This window comes from Haliotis cracherodii, unplaced genomic scaffold (assembly GCF_022045235.1).
Source record: "Haliotis cracherodii isolate W230 unplaced genomic scaffold, xgHalCrac1.p SCAF_9, whole genome shotgun sequence".
Lineage (NCBI taxonomy): Eukaryota > Metazoa > Mollusca > Gastropoda > Lepetellida > Haliotidae > Haliotis > Haliotis cracherodii.
This window is the reverse complement of record NW_027266343.1, coordinates 25,514,605-25,530,872: the sequence shown is the minus strand read 5'-3', so window position 1 is coordinate 25,530,872 and position 16,268 is coordinate 25,514,605. Positions and strand designations below refer to the sequence as shown.

Genomic DNA, 16,268 nt, shown 5'->3' with positions numbered 1-16,268 from the left:
AATACAGCGATAGGTGCGAGGTGTTATGTACTGATACAGATTCTTTGTTGATGGAAATATGATCCGAGGATGTATATAAAGATATGGCAGAAAAAATAGATATGTACGACACAAGCGATTACCCAAAAGATAATCCACTGCACAGCATAGTAAATAAAAAGGTGTTAGGCAAGATGAAGGATGAATGTCCTGGGACCTCTACAGTGGAGTATGTCGGATTAAGACCTAAGATGTATTCTATAAAGAAGTCTGATAATGGAGAGATAAGAAAAGCTAAAGGGGTTAAGAAGTATGTGGTAAAAAAGCATATCAAACACAAACAGTACAAAGAAGCATTATTCAATGGTAGAACTCTGTAAGAAGTGTCAATCACAGGATATATGGATTAAGGATGAACAAGACATGATTATCCCCCTTAGATACAAAGAGATGGATTGATAATGATGGTGTAACTACCTATGCTTATGGTTATGGTGGTAATACTGTATCGTTGGGAACTATGAGCAACTCTTCTCGCACAAGTGCTCTGCCCGGTCCATCTTTAAGATAGTAAAGAATAGCCTCTCCTTCTTTCGTAACCAACCGACTAATGTTATAAATCTTAAGGGACCAAGTCGGATAGGTTGCGCGACGTTGGCCTCCTTCAAGTTCACCGGGCTGGTATAAATATCTTATGCTTACTCTATCCAGAAGTTTTTGTTCTTTGCTTCTCCTCGGTGCTGAAGATTCAGAAGTCACGGATTTCATTTTAATGGCATTGGATGGTTTCTTCCCGATTAATCTCGTTACTTCATTATTCAGCACTGACACAACAGCTGATAAACGTGTCACCAATTCGGTTGATCTTAATCGCTCGGATTTCATTTCGATCCCATATTGATATAAAAAAAAGTGTTCCGCTAATGTCCGGTTAAATCTTTCAACGATAGCTTGACTACACGCCTGCGTTGAGTTGATTGGTTCAACTGTGTCATATGGCCCTGTGACGCAGGGGTAGCATTATGCAGATGGCTGTTACAATGAATGCTCGTTCCACCCGTGACTAACAGGTCTGGTTGTTGATGAAATATAGTGATAGCTAAATAGACAGATTTTTTATTCATGCACCGATTGTCTTTAAATGTAATATCCAGTTATGTATGACTGTTTAATAATCTCATACCAACTTTGACTGGAGTAGGTCCAATAGTTTGTCAGTTATTGTAGTAAACGTCGGTACCTTAAATTAACTTCCAGACTATAGGATTTGAGGAGGTCATTTTACGTTGTTGGCCATCTAGATATACACATGAATATTTATTTAAAGGTGAGAATCCTCCATTTGGTATCCCTTGAGATGAGTGAATCACAGTTAAGCATGTCCTGTTTGACTATTGATTTTTTTCGTAACAAGGGATAAATATACCAAAGTGCCATGATAATATCTTCCAAACTTGATCCTTAGTATACGTGATATATATGCTATATTGTGGTAAAAATAAATATGATGCATGGTTATGAGATTATCAAGCATATCCCTAGGGATGCTTAATGTGTTTGCTCAATTTTATGGTGCTCTATTAACTTCTATGAAATTGAGGAGCTCAACTTTGGCATGTAATGTGTATCCTTATGGTCACATAATATTTTTGTCAAATCATTGGATTTTAGTGTTCAGTAGTTATGTAGAGTTGTTTTTATATTAATGCTGACAGCAACTTTTGTTAAGTGGCTATCATTGTTGACACGTTGGCTTCTTAACCTGGTGAGCTGCAATGCTTTGGCACTATTTGTTCATGTAGAGCAAACACCTTTTTAGTTTAATACTATTTTGGGGAGCACCTTTACAAAAAAAAGAATTCATTGTAAATTCTTTCCATTTAACTGATACTGAATATTTTTTCTTTTAATAAAGAACATATCGTTTAATATTGATTGTAACATTATTAAAAGTAATTTTGAGTAGTATTATTACAATCTAATGTGTCATGCATATTTCCTGCTGAATATTCCTTTAATCCCTGCAGCCACCTCTGAACCTCAGGAGCCAAGAGAAGTCCGAGTTGTGAGCCAGGAAGTCAGGCATGGTAAAGTTGCTGCTCTGGTTAGATGGAGGCCAGGCAAAAGTAAGTAATGATGGTTGTTGGAATTTAATATTACCACCTAATTCTTATTGTAGAGAGTGGAACTTAAGATCGGTCAAGTGATAGGCTATAATGATAAAATTGTTATTGCTACCGATCAACAAAAAACAGGTATAAATTCAGATATTAACACCGAATTAATAACGCAAACAAACACAGACAAAACGGGAATGGTCAAGCCACAGACATCGAAACAACCATCTACTGACGCACAACCACAAGTGTCATCACATATTACAGCTAAAAATCAACAACATATCGATGAAAAAACAGCGTTAATAGTAGGTGGAATTGCGGCTTGTTTACTTATGATTTGGTTAAATAGTTCTTAATGAACTGATTCGGATAAATAGTCTTTAGCTGATACGTACAACAGCCTGGCAGTTACTACGATCAGTGCCCACAAGTTTTGACTAAGCCAAGTGGTGGTCTTTGCTAATAAATTCAAGAGCCATGAAACTATACTCCCTATTATACTGGGAAGTGCAGATGCGGCTTTCCCAGCGAGCTTTCCCAGTGCTTCTCCTAATGCTTTTAAATGCTTTTTTATCCACTCTTTTACACCATTTTTATCACTAGGCGGTGTGCCATCTCCTCTACCACCTGTACCACCGGTTAACACGAGAGTCAAAGTCGATATAATAAATCCCAATGCGGTTAAAATACTGACAATGGTTATCCCCTGTTCTCTGAACAATGTTTTAATTTTATCGGCCAGTGTGGTATCATCATTGAGGACTTGATAGATAGTTTCTCTAATTTGACTTATTTGTGAACGAAGTGCCTTTCTATTACTCGAAGCCGGGTCGAGGCGGGCAATATTTCGTCTTCTAAGTTACGCAATCTTTCTTGCAATGCGGCATCTACTGAATTCATCACCCGTCTGTTCAAGTTTTGTTTTCTCATAAGCTATATGCTAGTCCAGTTCAGATAGCTTAGCTATATTATTGATGAGTTCTCCCTGATTGTTTGCATTGCCTTGTCAAGACCTCGCAATTCCCTAATACTGAACTCCAAGGATGGTACCTGTAACGTGGAATTATCATAGTAGGTATCCAAGATTTCTCCGAGTCCGTCCGAGGCCAGCTTCCAGCTTTCTTCCAAATTATAGTACCGAGTTCAGCACGCAGAGTCTTAAGAACCTTAGTAGTCTTCGCGGAAAGTTTTTCTTGTGAGTAGTCTACAAAACCTAATTCATTACGAGCAGTGGTTTACTGGCTATCATTGACAAGGCTAGGGGCTTATGAGTACGAGAATTCATAAGAACAATATCCGGAGAGCCACGCAGTCCCAATACTCCTTTACTATCGATTGTAAACTTTGAATAGTCACAACCTATTGGGCTTTCCTTTAAGGCCTCATTATAATCATTAACGGCTGGTTTCAAAAGTTCATCGTTAAGATTCATAAAGCTTGTTTCATCAGTACCCTCTTTGATTGTACTCAGATTTTCAAAGTTATCTAGATTAAAATCATCCATTTTTATATTAAACATAAGGTTACATAATTTCAATATAACAATGTCTTTGCAATACGGTCGCAGGTTAAACCCACAACGTAGACTTCGGGATCCATTTGGGGTCAAAGCAATTTGTCAGTCTGTAACTATAACTAATAACCTGAGTACCATTGATCAGAATCAAACACTTCTGGTTCGCTTTCCCAATCTCGGCGGACATGATGTGTTAGTTTCAGGAACTGCACAACTATCATTTACAATTCTTTTGAGTTCTGCTGACGCTAGCAGAGAGCTCATTCAGAACAAAGGTCGTGCGATTGTTAAGAAAATCGCGATTAAAATTAGCGGTAATGAAGTTTTGAGTATTGACGACAGCAATGTATATTTCTGTTACATGGATCTCTGGAGAATGGCTAAAGAATGGGAAAACATACAATACCAAGGTATTTGTAATCGGAACATATTGAGACTGCGTATAGGTGCTGATAGTGGCGATAATACCATCGTAGGAGATAAGGCTGTTGGTGATGCATTAGTTAACCGATTCTATATTCTGCTCTACTTTGAATTACTAGATAGTCACATGCCCTTCTATCAAGCATCCCTAGGTGAGGTGAGGTGAAATTGGGTTTAACGTCGCGTCCAAGATTATTGCACTTATATAGCGACGTGCATGCACGTGTATGTGTGTGTGTGGCTGCTTGTACTAGTCCGGACTGATGCCGATTTATAGTGCTAGCTCACTGAGATACCATGTCGCAGTTTAACATGAATACCCCACTCAGACACAGTATACTGACTCCGAGCCGACCAGTCCTTGTTTTAGCCCCTTAATGCCGAGCGCCAGACAGGGTAACAACAAGTACAATCTTTTAACGTCTTTTTGTATGACGCGGCCCGGGATCGAACCCTGGACCTTCCGCTCTCCGGGCGGACGCTCTACCACAGGACCACGGAGGCGGTCAAGCATCCCTAGGCGATAGGTTAGAATGCAAACTCACTTTTAATGACTACAGCAGCAAAGCCGCTGAAGATGGCACTAGCTATTCTATTGGCAATATCTCACAGGAGTTCGATATGATAACAGATCCTGAATTAGCCAGACAAATTCGTAACCAGTATCCCTGAAGTTTAGCTCTTTTGCACGATCTCGTGCTTCGACATCAAAACATCACGAGGAACAAAAAAGATACGACGTGGAATATCAATCTAAATGTCCCCAGGAGATCATTGAAGGGTATTTTAATGTTGTTCAAGGACCCCTCTGATGCATTTGCAAAAGATACCGAGAAGTTCTACAACCCCAAGATTACAAAAGTAGAATTGACCATGGAGGATGTGCCTAATCAACTATATAGTCAAGGCATGGGAGCATATCAACAGTGGGATGAGATTAAAAAACTCCCTTCTATAAAACAAAGCCCAAAAGTTAATGCGGGCGTGAAAGATCTGTCTCTCTCAGGATGTATCGATGGCTGAATTCCTTACCACGAAGTATGCGCTATGGCTCGACATACGAACCGCGGACGATGACCAACTACACGGTAGTACTAGTGGGCGGAGAATAGAAAATGCCAGCAAGGGTGTTACTATACAGATAACAAAGCACCAGGAAGCGGTTGGTAAATTAAGATATATTTGAACATGATTATGGATGCGCAACTTAGTATACAGAATTGACGATTAGTGCAAGAAATCTATTAATAATCTTTTACCTAAAGAACCGCACTGCGCTATCATCTGCTGGCAAACGTGTTGTCGAAAAACAGCTTTTATTCTAGATATTTTAGAAAGTAATTATCGGGAGGTTTTTCGATCATATTATTATTTTGTGTCCGACTATAAGCGTCAATAAAACATACCTATCGAGAGATTTGGTAATGAATGATCCCCGGGTGCACAGAGTTGATCCGGATGATCATTTACAAGACTGTTTACAAGTATGTCCCGAAAAATACAAAGGAGAATCAACCCTTTTCATAATAGACGACTGCAGTGCGACTAAAGAACTTAACAAAGAGAAAGATATGCTTTCATATTAAGCATTCTCCGGTCGGCATATGGAGCATAGCGTTTGGGTACTTACTCAAAAATACAACTCTGTCCTGAAAGATCTCAGAGAGCAGACCAAATGGGTAGCCCTGTTTCATTGCAAAGACCGAGATTCATTTGAGGAATGTTTATGCGAAAATGAGTGTTATTTATACCACGCTCGAACGGGGTAAAGTCAGGAAACTGTTAGCGGAAACGAAGCATTGTAAATTCGTATTAAAAACTGATCAACCAGCTGCTTATGCAATTGCTTAGCAAAAATAGCAACTGCTGAGCAAAAATATAGCAACTGCTAAGCAAAAATATAGTAAATATAGCAACTGCTAAGCACAAATATAGCAAAAAATAGCCAATATAGCAAAAATACGATAAATTAAACATTAGCAGTTATTATGTAACAATGTGGTTTGAAATCCTCATTCTTTCACAACAGTTTATAATTACGGGCTGTATTGGATATGCCATATTCCATTATGTTAGACTTAAATATCTCCTTAGGTATTACATTATGGAATGCGACGAACTTATCGAACAAATGCTCAAAGGACCTGATCAACATGTAGATCAAGATGTAGATAAACATAGAGAAAGAGTCCTGGATTTGGTAGCCGGTGGAAAATGTTCCCAATATTTTGGGGAAAATTATACCACTGAAAAAATTGATAGCATGACCGATGAAGAAATAAGAACACGGTACACGCGTTACGAGTATAGACTGGGAGCTCCCATGACTTAAACAACAGGTTCGGCTATGTTACAACTATACACAGTTGTAGGTAGTACGTTTCTCCCTATCCAGGCAGAACATCGCATGTATTTATGCAAATCTCTCGAGAAAGACCCATTCATCGAACACGCTATAAGCGCAGTAAGCTGTGAGTTTTATCATAGATACGGAATGTTCTTAGCTCCGGTGACCACAGCTTCAATAACGGCTAGGTATTGTCAATTTAAACATAAGTGCCCACTTACTAACAATGGAGACTCAAGTGACACCACAACATATTGTGGAGACACCACAAGTGAACGAGGAAATAACACCGATTGCGCAACTGATTGTGGAAACACACCAAGTGAATGAGGAAATACAAGCGATTGCACAATCACAAGCCAGAGTCACTAAAAATCCTTGAAAAGTAGCAGCTGGTAGGAAGGGTGCGCTAGCAAGGAAGTCAAAACTAATACTTAACAACATAATCATTCGATTAAAACTTGAGCTCCCTATACACTGGGGGTTGTTGCTATTGCAGCAGTATGGTTGTTTTATAAGACCGGAGAAGAGAAAACGTCACCAGCGATTGCACAATCACAACAACAAGTTCAATTAGAGTTAAGCCCTCATATAATGTTATAAAAGCAATAACTACTCCAGTTACAGACGGTAAAATGTTGGTAGACGCAACGTATCATTCAGCGGTGGTCAGCGGCTTGGCCATTGGCTATGCCCGTATAGCTAAAATGATTACTAAAGCCACACCACCCTAACTAGATTTTAATGGTTATGATATCAGTATGATGATTCTTCATATAGGATTGGCAATGGCTACAAAAGATATACTCATCAAACATGGCTTATCCCAGAAGACATAATGAAGTAATTAAACATTTGAATATTTTATATTATTGAACATTTGAATATTTATATTCATATAAAACATTTGAATATGGCAACAATTGCGATGATGGTCGGTGGGGCTATTGTTAATGCTCTAGCTTTTTCAGGGAGTAATTATTTATTTTCTAGTATGAGAGGAGGGGAGTGTAAACGACATAATAAAGCATTAGAACAACTCGAAACAGCCCAGTCACAATGGGCCCGAAATAGGATGTTAAGATTAGATATTCTTAATGATGAACTGCGTAAAGAGGGGCATTCAATTCAAACGTTTAAGGATGTTGAATCTGCCATGCACAAATACTTCCTTTTTATGGAAAGAAACTTGACCCAAAACTGAGGCCAACAATAAGTCAGTTTTATACAGAGGCTCAGAAAGATCGCGAGATAGCCTTTATAGTTTTGGGATTGACCACCGTGACTATTCATAGCTATGTTCTATTGCGTATCAACCATTAATAATAACCCTGACTACTCAGCTATAAATAGGGCTGACTGGCTGTTCAGCTATGACTAGCTGACTGTGGTCAATTTTAACTAATCTATAAATAGCGATGACAACTATGACTCAACAGTGGAGATGTGATTTGCCTTTTAGACAAATGATATGATAGGTGTATAACCATGAATCTGTGCAGATATACACTCATGGGGAAGCCAATTCAATGTAACCGATGGTGTGTGGGTGTTTACTGTGGTACCCATTCATATTACATCAGGCAAGGATATAAAAATTACTTTTGTTCTGTATGTGGGATAGGGGTCAAAGGTAGTTACTGTTTATGTAAGAGTCACGGTGCTGATAGGGTCAGGAAGCAGATTATTTATGCTAGGAAGAGAGATTACATCAACAAGAGGAATAGGTTGGGGAGAATACGTATTTAGATATGGAAATATAACCATTTAGACATTTGACTCATTTTGTATATACCATTAAATCACAATGGTTTTTGTCAGAGAGTTGAAGGCTTTGGCAAAACAACGTAGCCTACATGGATATTCTTGAATGAGAAAAGCTGTATTGATTGATTTACTCGGTTGGGAATACAACAAACCCCAGACTGTTAGAGAACTCAAAGCTCAAGTGAAAAAAAGTGGGCTGAGGGGTTATTCTCAAATGAGAAAAGCTGAATTGATTTGCTTTACTAGATAATAATAAATCAGTTGGCGATGTTGATAAACCCACTGTTGTTGATAATAATGAGTTAAAATTTTTACCCTCAGCTGGCGTTGGTAAATATCTAAGAGGTTGGAAGATGGATATTAATTCCAACATTGATGTTAATGATGTTAAGCCCATCGTATCGAGTAAAATTAACGAGGAATTAGATGATTTAAATAGTATAAAATACCAGCTGACGGTTAAAATGTCAATGAGTAAAAGTAGTGCAGACCATAGCACTGAATATACCGAACTTTATTTCCGGAGCAATCAAGAAATTATAACCGAATCCGATACTATAAGTGCATCATTAGATAAATCAATTCAGAGGATACAAGAAACTTTAGAACGCTGGACTAATAGAGGTTCGGATTGGGGTGTGGATAAAATCAATAGTTTATATTTAGATATAGCACATTATATGCCTCCCAAAGGTGGATCTTATATAGATTTACCCCCGAATTATAAAAAGAAAAAAGCCATAATGAATGTAAAAAATAAAGGCTGTTTCAGAATTATGATAATTGTTCCCCGCAGATTCTAAAATTGCATATAGGCCTTCTAGCTATCCCCAAAATGACGGACTAAACCTTGATGGTATAGACGAACCTACACCAATCTCACAAATTGATAAGGCGGAAAAGCAAAATAATTTAGCTATAAATGTTTTCGGACATTCCCATAATGGAATTGTTGTACACAGGATAAGCTCCGCCCCAGAACATATTCCCAGAATCAATTTATTTCTGATCGAAGAAGATCGAAAATATCATTATCCATGGATAAAGAGTTTGAACAGGCTATTATACGATCAAACAAAACATGCAGGAAAGAAGTATTTCTGTGAAAGATGCCTGCATGGGTAAAGCAGACAAGATCTATTAGAAACGCATCAAGAAGACTGCAGAGGTGTTGGACAGACTGCTATCAGGATCGATATGCCTAAAAAGGGAAAAAACATATTAAAATTTGAACATTATTATAATCAAATGCCAGTACCGTACATAATTTATGCTGACTTCGAAGCACTTATAGAAAATACTGACCGAAGCAATCAAGATAGTTTTATGTACAAAACTCAAGAACATATTCCTTGTGGGTTTGGATATATAGTTGTAAGGTATGATGGGAAAACAAACCCACCCGTGATTTACAGAGGTCCCGATGCAGCGGAAAGTCCCTAGAATATCTACAAAACGAAGAGAGAATAATCAGGGAAAATTTATTGCGTAAGAAACCCATGTGTATGACGAGGGATGATTGGAGGGCCTATAAGAAGTCAACGAGTTGTCATGTTTGTAATGAACCCCTGAATGGGGATTCCGTAAGAGATCATTGCCACGTCACAGGTAATTATCGAGGAGCCGTTACGAGTGTAACTTGAAACTAAAAATGAATTCTCAAACAATACCTATCCCCATTGTGTTTCACAACCTTCAAGGATATCATTCACATCTCATCATGCAAGCTATATCAAGGACTGACGGAGGCTTAACGTGCATTCCTAATAATATGGAAAAATACATATCATTCTAGTTGACTAAAACTACACATTATACGAACAAGGATGGGAAAGCTAGAATAAAGCAAAGTAATGGACTTAGATTCATAGATTCCGTACAGTTTCTGTTATCTTCCCTGGACAATTTAGCTAATGCGAACAATCCCGATGACTTTGCAATAACAAATCAATTTACTGATCAGTTAACACGACATTTGTTGCTGAGAAAAGGTGTATATCCTTACGAATATATGGATGATTGGCCTAGATTTGACAAAACTAGATTACCACCCCCTATAGTAACTTAACAGAATCTAAAATAACCGATGCCGATTATGAACACGCTCAGTGCGGATAAAGGGTACATACTACAAGTTGATTTGGAATATCCAACAGAGTTATATAAAGACCATAACAGTTATCCACTAGCTACCGAAAGATTAATGGTTAATAAAGATTGGATGTCGGAATATCAACACTTCCTGATGGGTAATAGTAGGTTAGCTAACGTAGAAAAACTCGTACCAAATTTGATGGATAAGACAAAATATATAGTTCACTACAGAAATCTCCATTATATCTATCGTTAGGTATGAAACTAAAGAAAATACACAGAGTTCTAAAGTTTGATCAAAGCCCTTGGATTGAGATGGCTACCAGCGATTTCGAAAAAAAACCTATATAAGCTCATGAATATCTCAGTATTTGGTAAAACTATGGAGAATCTAAGGAAGCGTGTTGATGTTAAATTAGTCAGGTCTAATGAGGAAGAAAGACTCAGGAAACTTATAGCCAGTCTTGCTTTTAACAGAAGCAAGATATTTGATAACGACTTAGCCGCCCTACATATGCAGAAAAGTAATATTAAATTTAACAGACCAGTGTACATCAGTATGAGTATTCTCAACTTATCAAAACACTTAATGTATGACTTTTATTTCAATGAACTTAAGAAGCAGTACAGCGATAGATGTGAGGTGTTATATACCGACACAGATTCTTTGTTGATGGAAATACAAATCGAGGATGTGTATAAAGATATGGCGGAAAAAGTAGATATGTACGACACAGGCGATTACCCAAAAGATAATCCACTGCACAGAGTGGTAAATAAAAAGGTACTAGGTAAGAAGAAGGATGAATGTTTTGTATGTTGGATTAAGACGTAAGATGTATTCTATAAAGAAGTCTGATAATGGAGAGATAGGAAAAGCTAAGGGTGTTATTAAGTATGTGGTAAAAAAGCATATCAAACACAAACAGTATAAAGAAGCATTATTCAATGGTAGAACATATTCAAACACGAGATGAACTCTTTAAAAGTGTCAATCATAGGATATATGGATTAAGAATGAACAAGACATGATTATCCCCCTCAGATACAAAGAGATGGATTGATAAGGATGGTGTAACTACCTATGCTTATGGTTATTTAGGGCGGTAATACTGTATTGTTGGGAACTATGAGCAACTCCTCTCGTACAAATGCCCTACCCGGTCCATCTTTAAGATAATAAAGAATAGGCTCTCCTTCTTTCGTAACCAACCGACTAATGTTATAAATCTTAAGGGACCAAATCAGATCGGTTGCGCGACGTTGGCCTCCTTCGAGTTCACCGGGCTGGTATAAATATCTTATGCTTACTCTATCCAGAAGTTTTTGTTCTTTGCCTGTCCTCGGTGCTGAAGATTCGGAAGTCACAGATTTCATTTTAATGGCATCGGATGGTTTCTTCCCAATTAATCTCGTTACTTCATTATTCAGTGCTGATACAACAGCTGATAATCATGTCACCCATTCGGTTGATCTTAATCGATCTGATTTCATTTCGATCCCATTCTGATAGCCAAACAAACGTTCCGCTAATGTCCGGTTAAATCTTTCAACGATAGCTTGACTATGCCTGATTTCGACATCGTACTTTGTTAACAGTTTAGTTACTGATCCCATAAACTCGCGACCTGGATCTACTTGAAATAACTTGGGCCACCCGCGTCTTCCGTGTGACGAGCGAACGCTTTAACCACTAGGCTACCCGACCGCCCAGAAGAAACAAGAGGTCAGTCTGATGAACTTCATTCGTTGTAAAAATATCAAACTTCTTCCTCGGGATATAACGCGGTGCTGGTAAGTATATATTGCCACATCGCTTGTTTCTTTAAACAGTCCTTGGCCACATCTTTAGATACCTTAGCCGCAGTGGCTAATTTTTGTATTGCTCCTATACCTTTCAAATATCCTCGTGGGCTATAGTAAATTTGATCCATTTTTAATTAATATTGATGATTCTTTTAATATGAATCATGACTATCATTTCATCGCATCATCGTTTTTGCTAAAATATTCCATCTGTAGTAGTAGTTCAGGTATATAAATCTGGCTCCACCGGGGTTGCGGCAGAATCACCATTACCTATACTACGCAATAATAGCCTGGTCAAATGACAGTGTTTAAAAAATATTCTTTCCATAAAAGGCAACTATGTTTGTCAACTTGGTTGATGCATGTCATCATATTCAAATCAGGTAGATCGATGCTCACTATGTCAATCATTGGATTGTTTGGTTCAGACTTGATTATTTACAGACAGCCGTCATATAGCTGGAATAGTGCTGAGTGTTGCGTTAAACAACAAACAAACAAGAAAATATCTTATACAAAGCTTAATATACAATAGCACCAACATGGTTATGTAAGCCTTATACTTTCGCTGGATAAACCAGAGCTTACAGTCTCAGTTACATGACAAGAAATGTGCGAGGCAGTTCTTCAATTCAAACCTGCAACATATTTAGAGAAACTAATCATGTAATAAAATGCAAAAGAGTTTATTAACATATAGTAACACCGAGCCACAAAAGTGCATGTATCTATCAACTGTATTACAATGCCACAATTAATATTCCTTGTGTATTCCGTGTACCCTAACTGGTTCTTGCCGTTTCAGTCATTCCACATGTGCTGAGCACAAGCACTGATCACCTGGGTGGAAATCATGGGGGCGTGGAAACAATACACAAAGTCAAACAGCAATAATTCCTGTACATTTGCTCTGCAGTGAGTCATAGAAAATTACTACCAAGACACTAACACCATATTTACTTGACAGAAAATTGAAAGGCACAAGAAATTACCTGTTAAACCCTACTCTACTGTGTCTCGAAAACAGCCGTTCTATATTTATAGAGGGTCCAGGGGAGGTAACTCCTCATATTCGGAAACTTGCTCCGTTCGCTCAAACTGTCCCCACCCTAATCTATAAACACATCGATGGATCAGACTATTTGTGAAGGCCCTAGGGATCCTCCTGCACACAACCAGAGCAGCTGTGCGTGGTTCACCGGCAGTTGTAGGGATTGGGTGCACATTGTGCAGACGCCTTTGAACCTCATCCCACAAGTGTTCGATGGGGTTCAGATCAGGGCTCAGGGCTGGCCACGGTAGTACACGGATGTTGTGTTGTTGCAGAAAGGCCATGGTAGCTCTGGCGAGCTGGAAAATGTGTTCTGGATGTTGTGCAAAAAATGGAACAACGTGGGGTCTGATCACTTGGTCGATATACCGAGGAGCAGAGACGCCAAGTCCCCGACCTTGACCAACATTCAGAAAGCACATGGGTCCAAGTCTCTCATTAAGTCCAATCCCTGCCCATATCATGACGCTAGGTCCACCCCATGGATCCCTTTCCACAACGTTTCTGTCAGCGAAACGATCACCTCGACGACTCCAAATTCTGACTCTTCCGTCTGCATGGGAGACACAAAAGCGACTTTCATCAGAGAAGATGACACGCCTCCACTCACGATGACGCCAATTGTGATGACCCTGTGCTCACTGAAGTCGTGCTTGTCGATGCCGTGGTTGGAGAACAGGACGATGATTTCATATTCTTCTCTTAGGATTTTCTTAAGCTTTCTGGATGAAATGGGTACATTTGTTCCTGTGAAATATACGAATGACATCTCTCAACACTTGTGTGTAATAACTGTCTAGTTTTCCCTTCTTGGGTTTTGGGATGGCCCACTTTGATTCCTCATCTGCAGGTTTAAAATGGTTATCAGGGGAGATGGTTCAGAATAAAGTCCTTTCAGATATGGTAGTTGCATGAAATGTTCCGTTTGTGAAACAAGTAAGAGCTATCAAAGTTCTTTCCCTTTTTGATTCACATTTTGAAAAACGATCCGCTTACAATTAAAATCATTTTGACAACATATTTCCACATTACACAATATTTCTCGCCTACACCGATACTGCCGTCACAACCAGAGGTGTAGGGCGACCTAGGGTCATGCTTGCAGAAAGCATGTTTCACACACCTTATGTCATTGTTGTGAGATGTTAAATCGTCTGTTTGTATTTCCAACTACAGGCTCATGCCAATGTTCACACAATTACATGATAACAGGGAAGTAAATAGAGGTTATCACGCGAGTGTGTTTGGGGATGGTAAATATCCTGCATTAGGAATAAACATTGTATTTAGCGAGCCTTGGCGAGCTAAATACATAGTGTTTATTCCTAATACAGGATATTTACCATCCCCAAACACACAAGTGTGATAACCTCTTTATCATATAATGTCATTCTTTAATTCTGTGCTTCAAAATCGCTTTCCCTCTCTCACAAGCATTACCGAAACATTGCGAGTTTTCCTGGAATGCGCGCATTAATATTTATTACGTCACAGGGTAAGTGATGAGTCAGTCGGACAGTGACAGTAGCCAATATAGTTCCAACTGAAATCGGTTTCTTATACAGTGGCGAAGCAACATATACGCAAAACAACAATTGTTTTTAATTGCCTTTCGCGGCAATCCATCGGTCTGTCCGTTAGAGTAACTGCCCTTTATCAAAGGGAAGCGACTCTAACCCTAGTCTATGAGACGTCACGGTCACGGTCAGACGTTGTTGACAGTCGGTCTGTCCTGTCATAACGATAAGAAGTGTAGTCAGATGTACACACACCGACAAAACGAAACAAGGTAACAATTCAAACATATTTCCGCCAAATCCAACTGTTTTAATTTGTGAAGGAGGTTTCAAGGTGAAGAGGTCTACAAGCACAGATATGGCTACTGATCCCGCTTGGCTAGGCCTCGTGCCCACGCCAAATTGTTTCGAAATTTATATCTCCAAAGTTGCCAAAACTTATAAAATGCCTTAGCTACGTCACAGTTAGACACAGATTTTCAGTATATTAGACTGTTCTTTTGATAATGATAGCAATTATCCCTGTAGTTTATCCAGATTCCCGATGGTTAATTCTGACTCGCCAAATGACAAGGGCGACGCCATGTTTGTTTATAAACAGTGAAAGTAGTCCCTACTTCACCTTTGATATTTGCATCTCTATCCGCATATCATATGACCCCAACGGATATCGTTTTTATCCGTTGGCTTTATCCTGTCGAGAAACCTACCCATTATATGATAAATATTTTTATTCGGACATGAAAAATTACAAAACTGGTGTTTGTCCGATGAATGTGTGTTTAATGGAAAATAATTGTGAAGAACTGTGTGCCACAATGATAGCTGATGGACTACAATTGGCAATTGTCCTGGATGGCAATAAGCCATTTTCCAGTTTTGCCATTTAGAGTTAAGACACGTGACTGCGGGCTTGACAACATGTGAACAGAGCTGATATCACTTGTCAACACACGATATATCTTATTTACTTTCTTCAATTGTGATTTTAAGAAAATATCAAGTACACTCTCATCCAAGACTGTATCGCAGTTGTAGATGTATTTATAGGATCGTGGTGTGACTTACAGGTTATATTCATCACGAATTGGTCACTTTGTGTGAGTGTGTTGCCAGCTTGAACCCTGATTATTTGGATGTTTACGATCTAGGTTCACATCTCAAACACTCAGATATGAACATTAACTGTGATCCTTTAATTTCCTTTTACAAGGATACTCTAATAATCTGTCACACAGTCCGGAATTGGGTATATATGATGTATTTAATTACTTGGTGTCGTTCAGGCCTGATTATAACAGCAGAAAGCTTCGCGCCTTCAAGTCTTTTCAAGACAATCGCTTGTTTGCTGATGGACATGTATGTTGATGCCACCGACACCGTTAGTGTTTTTAAGGCATCTTACAGAGCCAACACAGCAGGACCAGACGTACTTAAAGTCTGACTTCTACAACCTATGGATTGCTGTTGACAAGCTGAATATTGACATTAAGACTGCTTATTGTCAGTGCCCTGGAGGGTGAGTCAACTGGTAATCTTGAACATTGAAATAGGACTGAATAATGATGGTTAAAAATAAATATTTTGTCGGCCATCGAATGGATTGCATATGATTATAATCATTATGGTAAAGCAAAATTCCTCT

At 38.7% G+C, this 16,268-nt stretch overlaps 1 protein-coding gene across 1 annotated transcript in view; it reads left to right on the top strand.

Moving 5' to 3' along the window:
- The window catches only part of LOC139452658 (tyrosine-protein kinase receptor torso-like), a 381,001-nt gene that overhangs the window by 152,440 nt on the left and 212,293 nt on the right, over positions 1-16,268 (top strand). Inside the window, exon 7 of the mRNA XM_071234197.1 lies at positions 2,007-2,105. Within this exon, the coding sequence (XP_071090298.1) occupies positions 2,007-2,105 (99 nt within the window). The remainder of the gene's footprint in view (positions 1-2,006; positions 2,106-16,268) is intronic.